The sequence below is a fragment of the Lactuca sativa genome, chromosome 5, assembly GCF_002870075.4.
Source record: "Lactuca sativa cultivar Salinas chromosome 5, Lsat_Salinas_v11, whole genome shotgun sequence".
NCBI lineage: Eukaryota > Viridiplantae > Streptophyta > Magnoliopsida > Asterales > Asteraceae > Lactuca > Lactuca sativa.
This window is the reverse complement of record NC_056627.2, coordinates 104,383,188-104,397,088: the sequence shown is the minus strand read 5'-3', so window position 1 is coordinate 104,397,088 and position 13,901 is coordinate 104,383,188. Positions and strand designations below refer to the sequence as shown.

The 13,901-nt window shown below is 35.2% G+C and overlaps 1 protein-coding gene across 1 annotated transcript; it reads right to left on the bottom strand.

Moving 5' to 3' along the window:
• Positions 1 to 10,054: 10,054 nt before the first annotated feature.
• LOC111909783 (protein ALTERED PHOSPHATE STARVATION RESPONSE 1) lies at positions 10,055 to 13,697 on the bottom strand. The gene is made up of 5 exons (XM_023905558.3): positions 12,224 to 13,697; positions 12,054 to 12,122; positions 11,753 to 11,964; positions 11,063 to 11,286; positions 10,055 to 10,872 (listed from the first exon to the last, which is right to left on the bottom strand). The coding sequence occupies exons 1-5, from the start codon at positions 13,182 to 13,184 to the stop codon at positions 10,239 to 10,241; spliced, it is 2,100 nt and encodes a 699-aa protein (XP_023761326.1). The 5' UTR covers positions 13,185 to 13,697; the 3' UTR covers positions 10,055 to 10,238.
• Between the last annotated feature and the right edge of the window lie 204 nt (positions 13,698 to 13,901).

Here is a 13,901-nt window from a genome sequence, read left to right as displayed (position 1 = left end):
ATGTGCTCCAGAGACTCCTTCATGCATTTCCCTTATGTTGTATTCTGTTTCCTTACCGTACATGCAACGTAAACAAGGTGTTAAGTAACCTTTTTATATAGAACTCCCTTTTTTACTACAAAGGACGACGCTTTAACCTGTAACTTCCTGGCATGTTGATCGTCCTGGGGTAACTTGCCTTCTGTTAATTATTTGATTATTGGTATCCTCCAATCTCTCGTGTCTGCTATGACTATTATTACTGGTGTTTTGTTTATTGCTTTTGCTCATACAATTTCTACTAACACTTTTTTGGTCAAATGGGGGAAAGTTGAAGATGCTAGTTTGCTCAATGTATTTGTGCATTTGTTTTTTGATCTTAGTACATTTTCCAATTTGAAGCTTGCTAACTACTTTTTTATTGCCTTTACTTTTTCTAAATATTGTGCTATATTTTTTCCGTGAATCTCGTATAACCCATTTGTTTGATTGGTTAGTACCATTGAGTCTATAAAACCATGATTGTGCTCATACCTCATTTTGATTGGTAGTTGTAATTTGGCAATTAGCACCTCGTACTCTGACTCATTATTCGACGTCGTAAAATTTAATCTTAATTTGTAGGTTACTTCTTCTCCTATTGGGCTTGTTAATATTAATTCGGCTCCTGCTCCCTCCATGCAAGAAGATCCTTCTGAAAACAAATTCAACTGGTTTTCTTGTGTAACTTTGGTGCTTGTTTTGCTAACATTTGATTCATCTACTGACGATACCTCCCTATGACCAGTTGTTTCGGTAATGAAATATGCTAACGCTTGTGCTTTTATGCTAGTTTTTGGTTTGAAGACGATTTCATGTTCTCCCAATTCCATATCCCATCTATCTAGCCTTCTTGAATTCTTCGGTTTTAATAGGACTTGTTGCAATGGTATGTTTGTGAGGACTTTGATGTTGTGCGCTAGGAAGTACCTCCTTAATCATCTTGTTGCATTAACTAGGCTTAATGCCAATTTCTCAATGTCTGGATATCCTATCTTTGCTCCTTGTAGTATTCAGCTTACAAAGTATATAGGTACCTCCCTTTCTTCCTTATTTTCTACTACTACCACGTTGGCTGCTATTTTTGATGTTGCCAAGTATATTGTTAAGACCTCACCTAGAATTGGCGATGTCAAGGTGGGTAGTTCGGCTAATGTTATTTTGAGCTTTTTGATTGCATTTTTAGCTTCTTCCGTCCACCGAAAAGTCTTTTTAACCAATACTCTTCTTAGTGTTTTGTAGAAGGGGAATGTTTTTCTAGTGATTTAGCTAAGAAACGTCCTATTGCTGCTAATTTTCCGTTTAATGCTTGTACCTCTTTCACTATTTTTTGCGAGCGCATTTCTAGCAATGACTTTACCTTCTTTGGATTTGCTTTATTTTGTATTTTGTGATTACATGTCCTAAGAACCTTCTTTCTTCCATCCCAAAGATGCATTTTTTTTATTTAACTTCATGTTTTCCGCTCTAGAGCTATTGAAGGTTTCTTCTATATCTTGTAGGAAATGGTTATCATCTTTTCTTTTGACGACCATGTCATCCATGTAAACATTGATATTCTTCCCGATTTTTGTTTTGAAAACTTTGGCAGCAAACCTTTGGTATGCTTCCCTAGCATTTCTTAACACAAATGGAATTTTTATGAACAAAATGATCCCTATCTGTGTGGAAAGAAGTTTTTCTTCATCCCCTTTGTGCATATGTATCTGATGGTATCCCTTGTAGGCGTCTAAGAAGTTCTTACACTTATTCTCATGTTACGATTCTATCTTTTTGTAGATCGATGGTAGTGGGTAACAACCCTTTGTACATGCTTTGTTTAAGTCTGTAAAGTCTATACACATCCTCCATTGTCCATCTCCTTTTTTCACCAATACTAAGTTTGCCACCAAAGATGGGAAGAGTGATTCATGTACTATGCTTGCCTTGACTAATTTGTCTACTTCATCATTTATTTCTTTGTTTCTTTCTTTGGACTATCCCTTCTTTTTCTGTCGTATTGGTTTGGTTCCTGGATTTTCATTTAATTTGTGTTCAACTAAGTGTTTGGGTATGTCGGTCATGTTTGTTGCTTCCCAGGCGAATACGTCAGCGCTTTCTTTTAAATTTTTTGATAGTGCCTCTTTGTCGGTAACCCAGCTCCGATCCGTACTCCTTGATCTATATATCTATTATTTATTATGACTTCCACTATCTCGTTATTTACTTGTTTCCCTCCCAGTGTTGTTGTTTTCACTTCTTCTTCTACTATGATTTTCGTGGGTACTACTAATGGCCTACTATGGATCGTTCCATATCAGTTCTAAACTGGACTACACCTTGAATTGACAAAGCAATGGCTTCAAATTTCTTCATTTCACTTCTTCCAAATATCATATTGTATGACATTGTTGATTCTACAATTGTTAACTCCAGTGTTTGTGATGTTCTTGGCTTATTTCAATTCATCTGTTAAGGTTAGCTGAACGGATACTATTTGTGACAACCCGTAAATTTTTCCGTCGCTGTAACCCATTCCCGTCAGTAAAACCCATTTGCCTTTCAATTTTTCCGTTAACATTTTGGATTAAGTCATTTAATTTAACACTTTTATTATGACTTCGTAAGTATCCAAACCCGTTAGAAACACATGAAAACACCCCAAATTATTATTTGGAAAATTTTTAGTTTCGACCACGTCGGGTTACAACAACTAAATCGGGTACGACCAAAAGCCCCGTTTAACATCGGTATCGGGTAGCTTTCCACCGAGCCTCAAACTCAAACCCTATATAAAGTTGAGTGGGCTTCATTTGAAGCTTTTTCACTCTCTCTCACTACTCTCTCTACAATCCAAACTTTGATCCAAAATCACCCATTTCAAGCTCCAATTTGGTAAGAAATCCATCCTAACTCATAATGTATCATCTTTACCTTTCAAATTCGTGTTTAAATCATGAAAAAGGACCAAATACATGTGTTTACGGCCCAGGAACTATCCCAAACCGTAAACACCCATAAATGGGGTTTTGGAGCCCCAAAACCCTTGCAAACCACTTCTAGTGCTTAGATATGACTTAGGGGCTTACAAGATTGGACTTAGAACACCAAAACCTTAACATTTGAGGGGTAAACATGATTTTATGGCTCAAGAACATGCTTAGACCATAAACACCCTTTCTTAGGCCGCAAACACCTTTTAAGGTGTTAAAATGCCCCTTAAACACCTCCTAAGCCTTGGAATAATGTCTAGAACCATCCACATTTGTGTTAGGGACCTTAAACATGAAAGAAACCATCCCCTTAGTATATTATGGCCTTAAACCCCCCAATGAATGGTTCCTGGGCCGTAAACTCCTATAAGGTGGTCAAATGGTGCCCTAACTTCCTTCCATGGCTTGTACTTTGGACTACAAACACTTATGCTTAACCTAGGATCACCAAATCACATAAGGAAAGATTACATGATAGTTTATGGCCATAAACTCCTAGTTTACAGCCGTAAACTCCTTGAATGGTCCATATGTTGATCAAATCCCCTCCCAATGCCTTAGAACTAAACCTAGCATCACCCCACAAGTGTTGTAAGGCCATTAAGCACCCAAGAACACCCCCACCCATGATTTTATGGCCGTAAACTCATGGGGATATGGTCATTAGGCCGTAATCTCAATTAGGAGTTTACTCTTGAAGAGCAAACTCCATATTTAGGCCATACACCTCCTTACATGCAACCCGGATCACTCCTAACACTTGAAATGAAGTGTTTTCGCGCCTCGGAGTGTATATGCTTATTTAATTAGTAGTTCAAAGCCTAATTAGATACAATTATGTATTTCCTCATATTACATAGGAACCTCACACGTGTTAAAGCCCTGAACTGACACTTAGCATCCAGCCGACACATTTCTCGTCCGGTGAGTTCATACCCCTACACCTTTTTCTGTGTTTTCAATGTTTTCAGGGGGAATACAAGCAAAAGTACAAGAATATCTTGTACTCAAACTTATTATTTCATTTGAATTGTTTCATTTTCCGTATGCTTTTAACAATTGAAACCGTATTAACCAACCGTTTGACTTGCAGAGTTAGTTTTCAAACTGATTGCAAATCTTATTACATAGTGTTATATTGTATATTTCGCAAATGATTTTCCACTTCATTATTGTTAAAAGTCATTAAACTTAGAACTTTAGATACGTCATCGGTAACACTCTATAGAGATACGTGAGTGGAGGAGCCCCTTTGTAAGTAGAACTTAAAACAGGATTTTCCGCATTATTACTTGTAAATTCGTTAATCTTAATAATTGGAGACACGTCCTCTGAAACACTCCATAGAGATACGCGAGTGGAGGACCGCCCCTGTAACAAGAATCTCCTATAGGGAGAACGTGACTTGAGTGTATAGATCTATATGGGGCTGACTACCCCGCACCTGGCTGCTAGCTACAGTCGGGCCGAAAGGTCCAAGGGTGACAAAAGTCATAAAATGATATTGGACTTCTTATTGCCAAATCTAGTCTATCGTATGGTTATGGAACTCACAATTTAGATAACGGAGATTTACTTGTTAGTAATAATGAATTTAGTAAATTAATATCCTTAGGAATTAGTTTACTATTTAATTAATAGTTTTATATATGTGTTAAAACTAGCATACTTTTCAAGTGTAACCAGGCTTTCAGGAAACTTCACACAAACGCTACAAGTATGGTAGATACTTGTACACCGCATTCCAAATCAATAACCAACCACAAACTTTTAAGGAAAATAAGGGTTTTTCCTGGGATAACAAAATGTTCTTAACCAGATTGTGTAACAAACGGATAACCAAACCTTACTTATAAGAAAATATAGGATCTTCTTGGATAACAACTATTTTCAGAAAACTAAAGGAAACTTATTCATTATCAGAAAACAAACCGCTTATGAACTCACCAGCTTTATGCTGATATTTTCAAAACTGCTTGTATTCTCAGGTTCTCCTTAGACAGGTGTCCCGCGTTCTTTTGCAGAAGATGGAGCTTATGGAAGTCACGTCTTTACTTTTGTTTAGACTATTATATCTATAAAACATGTATTACCTTATTTTCAAGCAAATGTAATGATTCTATGTAATGTAATGTTTTGTGTTTACTATGCTTACTATGTACATTGGTTGTGATACTTTACATGATGTCCTCCGCCCCAAAACGTTTTCTGCCATCGGTTTCGGGGTGTGACAGTATTCCTTTTGGCCACGCAGAGTGTCCTGTGAAACTTGTTAAGTGTCCTGTCGGTCGTTTCATCTTTTTCCATGTTAGCTCTGGTAACTTTGAGTAGTAGTGATCATACATGATTTTGGTTGAACTGCCACTGTCATAGTATATTTTTTGGATGCCTATATCATATATGTGCCCATATATACGTATTGGCTCGTCCCTCTGGTGACAGGTGATATTTTCTTTTCCGTTTTTTAAACATGTTGTGTGAACATTCAGTTTCACTTTCTTTTACACATGGGAGAAAGTGTTTTGTTTTCAGTTGATCATTTTCCATGTTGCCTTGTATGTGCCGCTTTAGTCGTTATTGGGTATCTTTGTGGTTTTTTACTCTGACACCCTCATAATACGGATGGTGCCAATGTTATTACAGTGAACTCCAAGTGCATGTTTAGCTCTACCATCACTGAAGGATCTTGGCCTAATAAGCATCCAGTATTCCGCTCTGCACAAGATAGGCAAATGCTAGGTCAGATAGCCATACCAAGGTTTGGACCTCGTTGTTGCTCTCTGATGCCTAAGTTAGATTGTGAGTAATAAAATGATATGGTGTTGTGCGTGAAGGTTCTTGCTCTCATTTTCCCATATCTGTTTATCGTGCTTCTGATGTATTTATAGGCTACTCGTGGTCCCACGGGTTTATAGTCATGTTTGGTTCTTCGTCGATTACCCAGTTTGTTAGCAGTTACGCTTCTCTCCTTTCATGATTTTATTGTTTTGTATCCTCTCCTTTGCATGTTTCTTGGGATATGGTTCTAAGATTCGTGCATGGTTACTTGAGCTTAGATTCATTTGCGACAAGTTGTAGTTTCTTCATGCCCGACCTTGTAAGTACCGGACCGGTTTTGGGTTCCCTCGAATTATCTGCCCGGGTACACCATTATACAACATTATACTTTCATTTTATTTCTTTTTAAAGTACTTGAGTTTGGAAATCTACCAATTACAACATACATTAAACACATCCACAACATAACAATACTAGATAATCTCCAACCTAAATGTGGTGAACATCCTGCAAATGTAATGTTTTTGCAATATACAACAAAAAGTATTTAACGAAATCTTTATTTTTTTTATCCAATCCAACGTCAATAACAATAATACGAGCCTAACCAAGATTTCATAGCAAACATTTATCAACAAAACCGATTCAAGAGAAAAGCCAATACGACTGTTGAAAACAGATAAAAAAAAACAAAACTAATGCAAATTTGGTCCTTGTGGTTATCTTTAAAATGTGGATAGAGTCCAAAATCTTTTCAACTTGCACCATTGGTCCAAAATCGAATTCTTTTTGTGGTTTTGGTCCCTAGAAAAGTTAAAATGACATTTTTACCCATTTAATTTTATTTTTGAATTTCTTTACTCTTTTTTTAACATTTAAAAAAAAGAAAAAGAAAAAGAAAGTGGCCCACCCACACCATTTGTACCCCCCCCCCCCTCTCTCTCTCTTTATTTTCCCCATTTATCCCGTTTTTTCTCCCCTGAATCCCCCATCTCCAACATGATACCCCATCAAGCTCCTTCACTTCACCATTTCTTTACCTAATCACAAACCAAAACACCCTAGAAACAGAACCAACAAGAAAAGCCAAGATTCCAGCACCGACCCATTTTGTTGTCCCTAAGGGATGTACAGGTTGCTGATGAGGGAGGAGCGGGTGGTGTTTTCCAAGGAGTAGATAACAGAGGCGATCGATCGAAAAGAATATGGATCAAATGGCGACTGATCAAAGCCCGCAACTAATAGGTACACAGAGGCCGAAAACGAATATTGTTTGTACTTTAGGACGAGCATCTCGATCGGTTCCAATGGTTGAGAAGTTGTTGACAAAAAACCTAATTTTTCTATTTTGGGTTTCTTGATTATGCTTACCAGAAGTGGGGCTTGCTTCAACTCTGATCTCCTTCGAAGAAAACCCGTTTTTACTTTATTAGGTTTAGTGTTGCGTCTTCAATTTTGGGATTCCTAAGGAACCAATGCTCTTCAATTGGTTGTTAGTGTTGGAGTAACCAACAGCATGAGAATGGAGGAGGGAATGGAGGCGGTAGAGACAGGAATGGGTTGGGGGATGGGAATCAATTTGTTTACTTCTTCCATTTGTCTGATCCATCTCATAGTTTTTTTGTTCTTCATATCTCAAAGAACGATTTCTACCATTTTCTGGTGAGGATGTCCAGCTTCAAAAAGGTTACAAGTTGGTTTCTGGCTTGAATGGTTTAGATTAACCCCCCCCCCCCCCTCCCGCACCACTCCATGATATTCTTGTGTAGTCATCGATTATATTAAATGTGTTGTAAGAGGGATTTTGCAGATCATATATATATATATATATATATATATATATATATATATATATATATATATATATATATATATATATATATAGAGAGAGAGAGAGAGAGAGAGAGAGAGAGAGAGATACAGGGGGCGATGGGTTTTTTTGAGTTGTAGTTGTTTTTTTTAGTTGCAGGTATGTGTATCTATGTGTGAAGTGTTTTTTTTTTGTGTTTTGATATTTGATCTGTTATTGTGAAGAACATGATGGACAGATGTGAGTTTTGCAGGTTAACGTGCTTAACATAGAGAAATATAAGTGGTTGGAAGGTGAAGGGGAGAGAGAGTCAAAGAGAGAAAGAAAGTCAAAAAGAGAGGGAGGGGGTTCCCATGGGTAGAATATTTTTTTATTTTTAATTTGAAAAGGTATTGATATAAAATTAAAAATGGAAAAAAGAAATGTAAATGGTAAAATAGTCTTTTCAAGTTCTCAGTGGATCAAAACCACGAAAAATTCTTGATTTTGGATCTTCCATTCAAGTTGAAATTTTTTTGGACCATATCAATACTTTTGTGAATACCACGGGGACCAAAACCACAGAAAGTTCTCAATGAACAATTTTTTTTCTAACATGAAAACTAGAATAATCATTAATATTTTTAAGATATTAAAGGAGTCCAAAATTTATTCTTGTGACACAAAAATAATATATTTTTTATAATACAGTTTTAGTACACCAATACAACGATTAAGGTTCCAAAACCAAATTTAAAAGGATCTTGCATCCTCCCTAATAAATAAAGAATTTTTTGTCACATGTGACATTCTTATTGATTTAGCTACATGTTATTTTGTGGTTATTTTCAATTAATTTTTTCCCACATGGTTTTTTTTCATTTTATTAATTTTCACATGATATTTAAATATAATAATTGCAATAAATATAATAATAAATGCATATCAATTTCATTAATTGATTTACTTCTATTTTCAAATTTTCTAAATTAAAGTTTTATTAGTTTTCTTTATTTATTTATCTAAATTATCTGTTTAATTTAAAAGAAAAACAAACAATTTATTTTTAATAATTTAATATTTATTTATTTTTTTTCTATAAATTCAACTTCTCAAATGTTTAGAATTTCGTAATTTTTTTCTTTAAAATGAACTCATGTAATATATGGGTTTTACACATAGTATTTTATATATGTAAGTAAATAGGACATGATATATTTAAGTTTGAAGTAAAATTATTACAAAAATAAGTTATACTAGTAAATTATAACATGTTATGAATATGTTTCTAAATTTTAATTTTAAAAATCAAAAACCTACTCAACTTCAAGTAATTGTAAATAACCTAAATTTTGAATTTTGAGAATTAGAAACTCTCACCTTTTATTAGACATCTATAAAATTATACTTTCTGCAAGTTAACTATTTTTTGTAGTTTAACATTTTTTTGTTACTGGAAGAGTAAATTAAACGAATGGTCCCTATGGTTTGGGATAATTTACGCGTTTGGTCCCTAACTTATTTTTTTAATTCGGAAGGTCCCTATTGTTTGTTTTTGTTACACGCTTGGTCCCTACTGCTTGTTTTTATTACGCGTTTGGTCCCTATCTTACCTAAAAATAATATTACTTAAATAGGAAAATATGGTAGGTTAAGTAAGGAAACGTGAAGGAGGTGGGATTGGAGGTGTGTTTATTTAAATAGATTAAAAAATCAAGGTAAAAATAGTTTTTTTAGGTAAGACAGGGACCAAACGCGTAACGAACACAAATAGTAGGGACCTTCCAAGTTAAAAAAATAAGTTATGGACCAAACACGTAAATTATCCTAAACTACAGGGACCATTCATGTAATTTACTCTTACCGGTGCTTAAAATCATTTTGACTCGACCCATAAATTATATTTGATTTCCTTTTTGTGCCCCCAACCTATTAAAATCCTGAATCACCACTGCTCATATGACAAGGTTATTTTGTTTGGTGGATGTTGTTTTACAGGGTATGGATACTTTACATGATCTTTTTTATTTGGCTTGATGTTGTTTCGATTAATATGTGTAAGAAATTAGCGTTGGAATCAGTATTCATACGGCGTTATGGGTGATATTCAGATATTGAAAAATGGTGTGTTATTCGGAGATTCAATAGTTTATTAAAGCTTTACTCTTTGACAACATTGTTGGTTTTTCTTACAATTTATTTGTATATATTACGAATAATAAGGTTAAAGTTAGTTGGGTTGAGTGGTTTTCAAACCCACTTCTAGCTATCTCTATGTAATTTTCAAACCTCTTGCTAGTTTTGTAATAAAATTCTGCTGTGCTAAAAGAAAAAAAAAAAAAAAAAAAAGATTAAATACAAGAAATGAAAACATACTTTCACTATGTAACATTATAATACATAATCTATCCAATTCAGCCATGTAACATTTTTAACCTATTTGTGATCAACTTTATTCTGGTTAGCTATAACTGGATGGATCCTATACGATTCGATATACCAATAGTAAAATAAATATCGGATATTTAGGAACACATAATATCACAATAAAAAACCTACAGCTAGTCTACATCTTAAAACTTATAATAAAAGATTAATTAAGTTCCCTATTCCTTCAAAAAAAATATCAAAAGGAAAACACTTCTCAATTTCTACATGAAATATTTCAAAATGCGACAATTTCAAATACTATAAGCCCTAGGTGGTGGCCTGTAATTCAAATACACATTTTGAGCCTTCTCACTTTTCTCTTTAATATCTTCAAACATCTTCAACGAAGCCTCCGAAAACTTGGTCAACCCATCAAGAACTTTGGTCAAACTCAAATGCATCGTTCCTAAATTCACAGCCGCCATGTCATCATTAACCTCCTCTCCGTCCTCTGGTTTAAGGTCAACTTCCTCCACCACCGAATCCCGATGAAGATTTGTCAGAAACCCTTTAATGGCATCACTCAGTTGCTGAGCTGGCAAGGTCTGAATCCCGGAGGACCAATCTCGACAAATAACGAAAATCGGAGGGCCTGAGGCTCTTCGAGGCGAAAATGGTCGTCTACCCTTTACACGTTCCTTTGGTAGTATGATGCAATTTTGTAGCCAGTTGTTGATTGATTCAACGTATGAGGTTTGAGTGTTGACCATGTTGGTAAAACTTAAACCGAAACATTCAATCTCGTGTTGAAGATCGGATATAATTTGTAGTTTTGAATCTTGTTGATGATTTTTGATTTTTGAATTTTTTAAATGGTAGGCTAATTGGATGGTTATATATTGTGTGTGATGGCTCTCGAGCATTGCCTTCCACATACGATTTAATCTGCACGAGGAATTCAATTGTTAAAACCAAAGATAAGTTGAGAAAAAATAATAGTTCAATACCTACAAGAGATTGCTATTAAAAGAGATTTTCCCGATAACCAGGGAAAATGCTTTAATAAAAAGAGTAGAAAATCTTTTTTAGTTTCATTTTCCTTATTTGAAAATTAGGAAAGGAAAATGATCCTTACCCTTGAATGAGTTCCAAGAGTTGTGGTTGAAGCTCTTCATCTCTCATTTTCTCGATCCGTTTTGATATTGAATCAACGGTGTGCAATGCAACGATAATTCTTGAATGCAAATCTTTAACCAAAGCACGAGTTTTATCGATCACGTGACTCTTAAGATCTTTTGCAAATTGGTGTCTAAGCCGATCACACTTTCGGTCATACTCCTTCCTTATAGATTCACTCGCCTACAACAAATAGCAACGTACTTTCACTTAATTTAATTCTATTCTAAAAAAGAATTCCTATGAAGGCATTTTAGTTTGAAAAATCTAACCAATTATAGCATCGTACTTCCCCTTTTCTTTCTTGTTGGGATGTTATAATTTGAAAATCTAGCCTTAGCCATTGGCTAGATTTTCAAATTATAACATCCCAACAAGAAAGAATAATTATAACATCTTACTTTCATTTTTTAAGTGCAATGACGAAATAAAAGTAGAATGATATAACAAAAAATAATTATAACATCCTACTTTCATTTTTTTTTTTTCAAATTTTCCTATTACAATAATGTACTTTCAAGGTACAATGTTGTAATAGGAAGAAAACAGAAGTAATTTGCGATGATAAACAATTTCAAGAAAGTAAATTGTTATTTCTTGCATTTAATCCTTCTTTTTTTTTCTGATTAAGTGCAATCTAATAAAATACCTTCACTTCATCATAGAGCTTTCTTTCCCATGCATAGAGTCTATCAAGAGTTGAAGAGTGACTTCCTGCAATCATACAAAACTCTTCTATGAAATCGCTTCCACTATCATCATTATCATCTTTTGATGCTGCAGCTAAAGGATTTCTTGATGATGATGAATGTGAAGACATCGATCGATTCCATGTAATGATTCTTGGCCCATGTGGAGATTCTACAAAATTGAAACATGAAAATTTTTAAAGCTACAAAACTTTTTTCACAACACAAATTAAAATGGAAGCTACAATACTTATTACTTACCATGTGAAACATGTGCGGGTTTTACTTTACAACAATTCCCACACAACAATGTTGATGCAGTCGAGCTACCTACATTCAACAATTTTGAGATTTAATCTTAACAAATAGAATTTGAAGAATAAAAGAAAGAGTTATTTTTTTCAAAAATGAGACACAAAATGTAGCAATACCTTTAGCCTCGGAATAGCCAACTTGGATTTTATTTACTTCAAGCATTCTTGAAACTTCTTTCCCGGATTCCGATGCGAGAAAGAATCGACTCTCAATTTCTTTAATGCTTGAAAGAAAATCTTTAGCCCTATGTGTGATAAACTCAGAAGGATCCTCGCTTTCTCCCTCACCTAAACAACTATCATCCTTCGATTCTGCTTGAGAAGTTCTACAGATCAAAGCTCCAGAAACTGCATCATTTCCGGTATCAGATTCTACTGTTGTTGGTGAAATTGGAGCAATCGGAATACCATCATCATGCCCATTATGATCCGTTTTTAAAGATTCAGGAGGTGTTATAGATCCTTCATTTATAATGGAATCGTTAATCGGGAACTGTTTCTGCACACTCATATTATTGAAATTTACATGAAATCCATCGTGGCCCACGAAGCTGAAGCTTTCATGATTGTCGGTAGGATCAAAGTAATCCCAAGAGGAGGCTGATTCAGGCGGCGGAGGTGGTGGTGGTGGCGGCGGCATTGTGAAGGACATGGAATCAACATCGTCTACATAAACCCTAGTGCTGATATCAATTTTGGATGGATTAAGACTAACAGTGACTGCGTTAGTCCCACCGGACCTCATGTAACTTAAACTTGAAACAGGAGGCTGATGGGGAGCAGGACTGCCATCTGAAGCACCGGCGTCGACACCACCGAGGTGTGGCGGAGATGGTGATGGGTTTGAGGAATGAGTTTGGGGGTTTTCGATTTCTGTGGCTGGAGATGCATCTAACAACACTTCGGCCTCTGCAAATCGACGTAGGGCAATGCCAATGCTTCGAAGGGACTGAACGTAAGCTAGATGAGCAACTGCAAAATCATACCTTGAATCGATTGCTTTTTTGATGAATTTCTTTCGTTCTTTGCATAACCGCAAAGCTTCACAGCCATCTGCTTTTGAGTTCGCTATCCCCATTCTTCAAATGTACCTAAAATTACTCAAAAAAGTACGAACTTTTGAAGTATTTGAACAGAAGATTGCGTGTTTTCTTCAGAAACTAGCTCAAAAAGGAGGAACAAAAACAAACCCACTTCGCTAAATCAACAAATTACTCCAGAAAACAGTGAAATCCAAGCAATGTTTCTGGGAACCATTTAGAAAGGCAAAATGTGAATGGGTGTTGACGAATAAGGATCCAGAAGAATGTGCATTAACTATGAGAGAATGAAGATGAATGAATTGAAACTCTGGTAACGAAATAAGTTTCCGTTTAGGTTATAAAATGAGGGTTTAGTCATTACTCAATAGTGGTGGACATGGTGGTGGTGGTGGGGGTCGTTTTGATATGATGAAAAAAGGTCACGCAATAAAGGAAAAGGCAAGAATATGCAAACGGTGGATACGCCGGAGAAAGGGAACCTTGGGGTTTGTGTAAGAGCTAATAATGGATGATTGTCACAAAAACATTCTTCAAACCTCAACAAAAATTATGTCTCAATGGCGTATAACTAAAAAAAATAGAAAATCATAACGCATTTTGGATCTTTACTAGAAAAAACATTATAATATTTCTTTTAACAAATATATATCTTATATAACTTAAATACTATTTGTGTTGAATTGTCGTTGGAACAACATTTTTAGGACATAGTGTGCCTAATGTAAGTCTTTGTCTTCCAAAGTATTTATTCG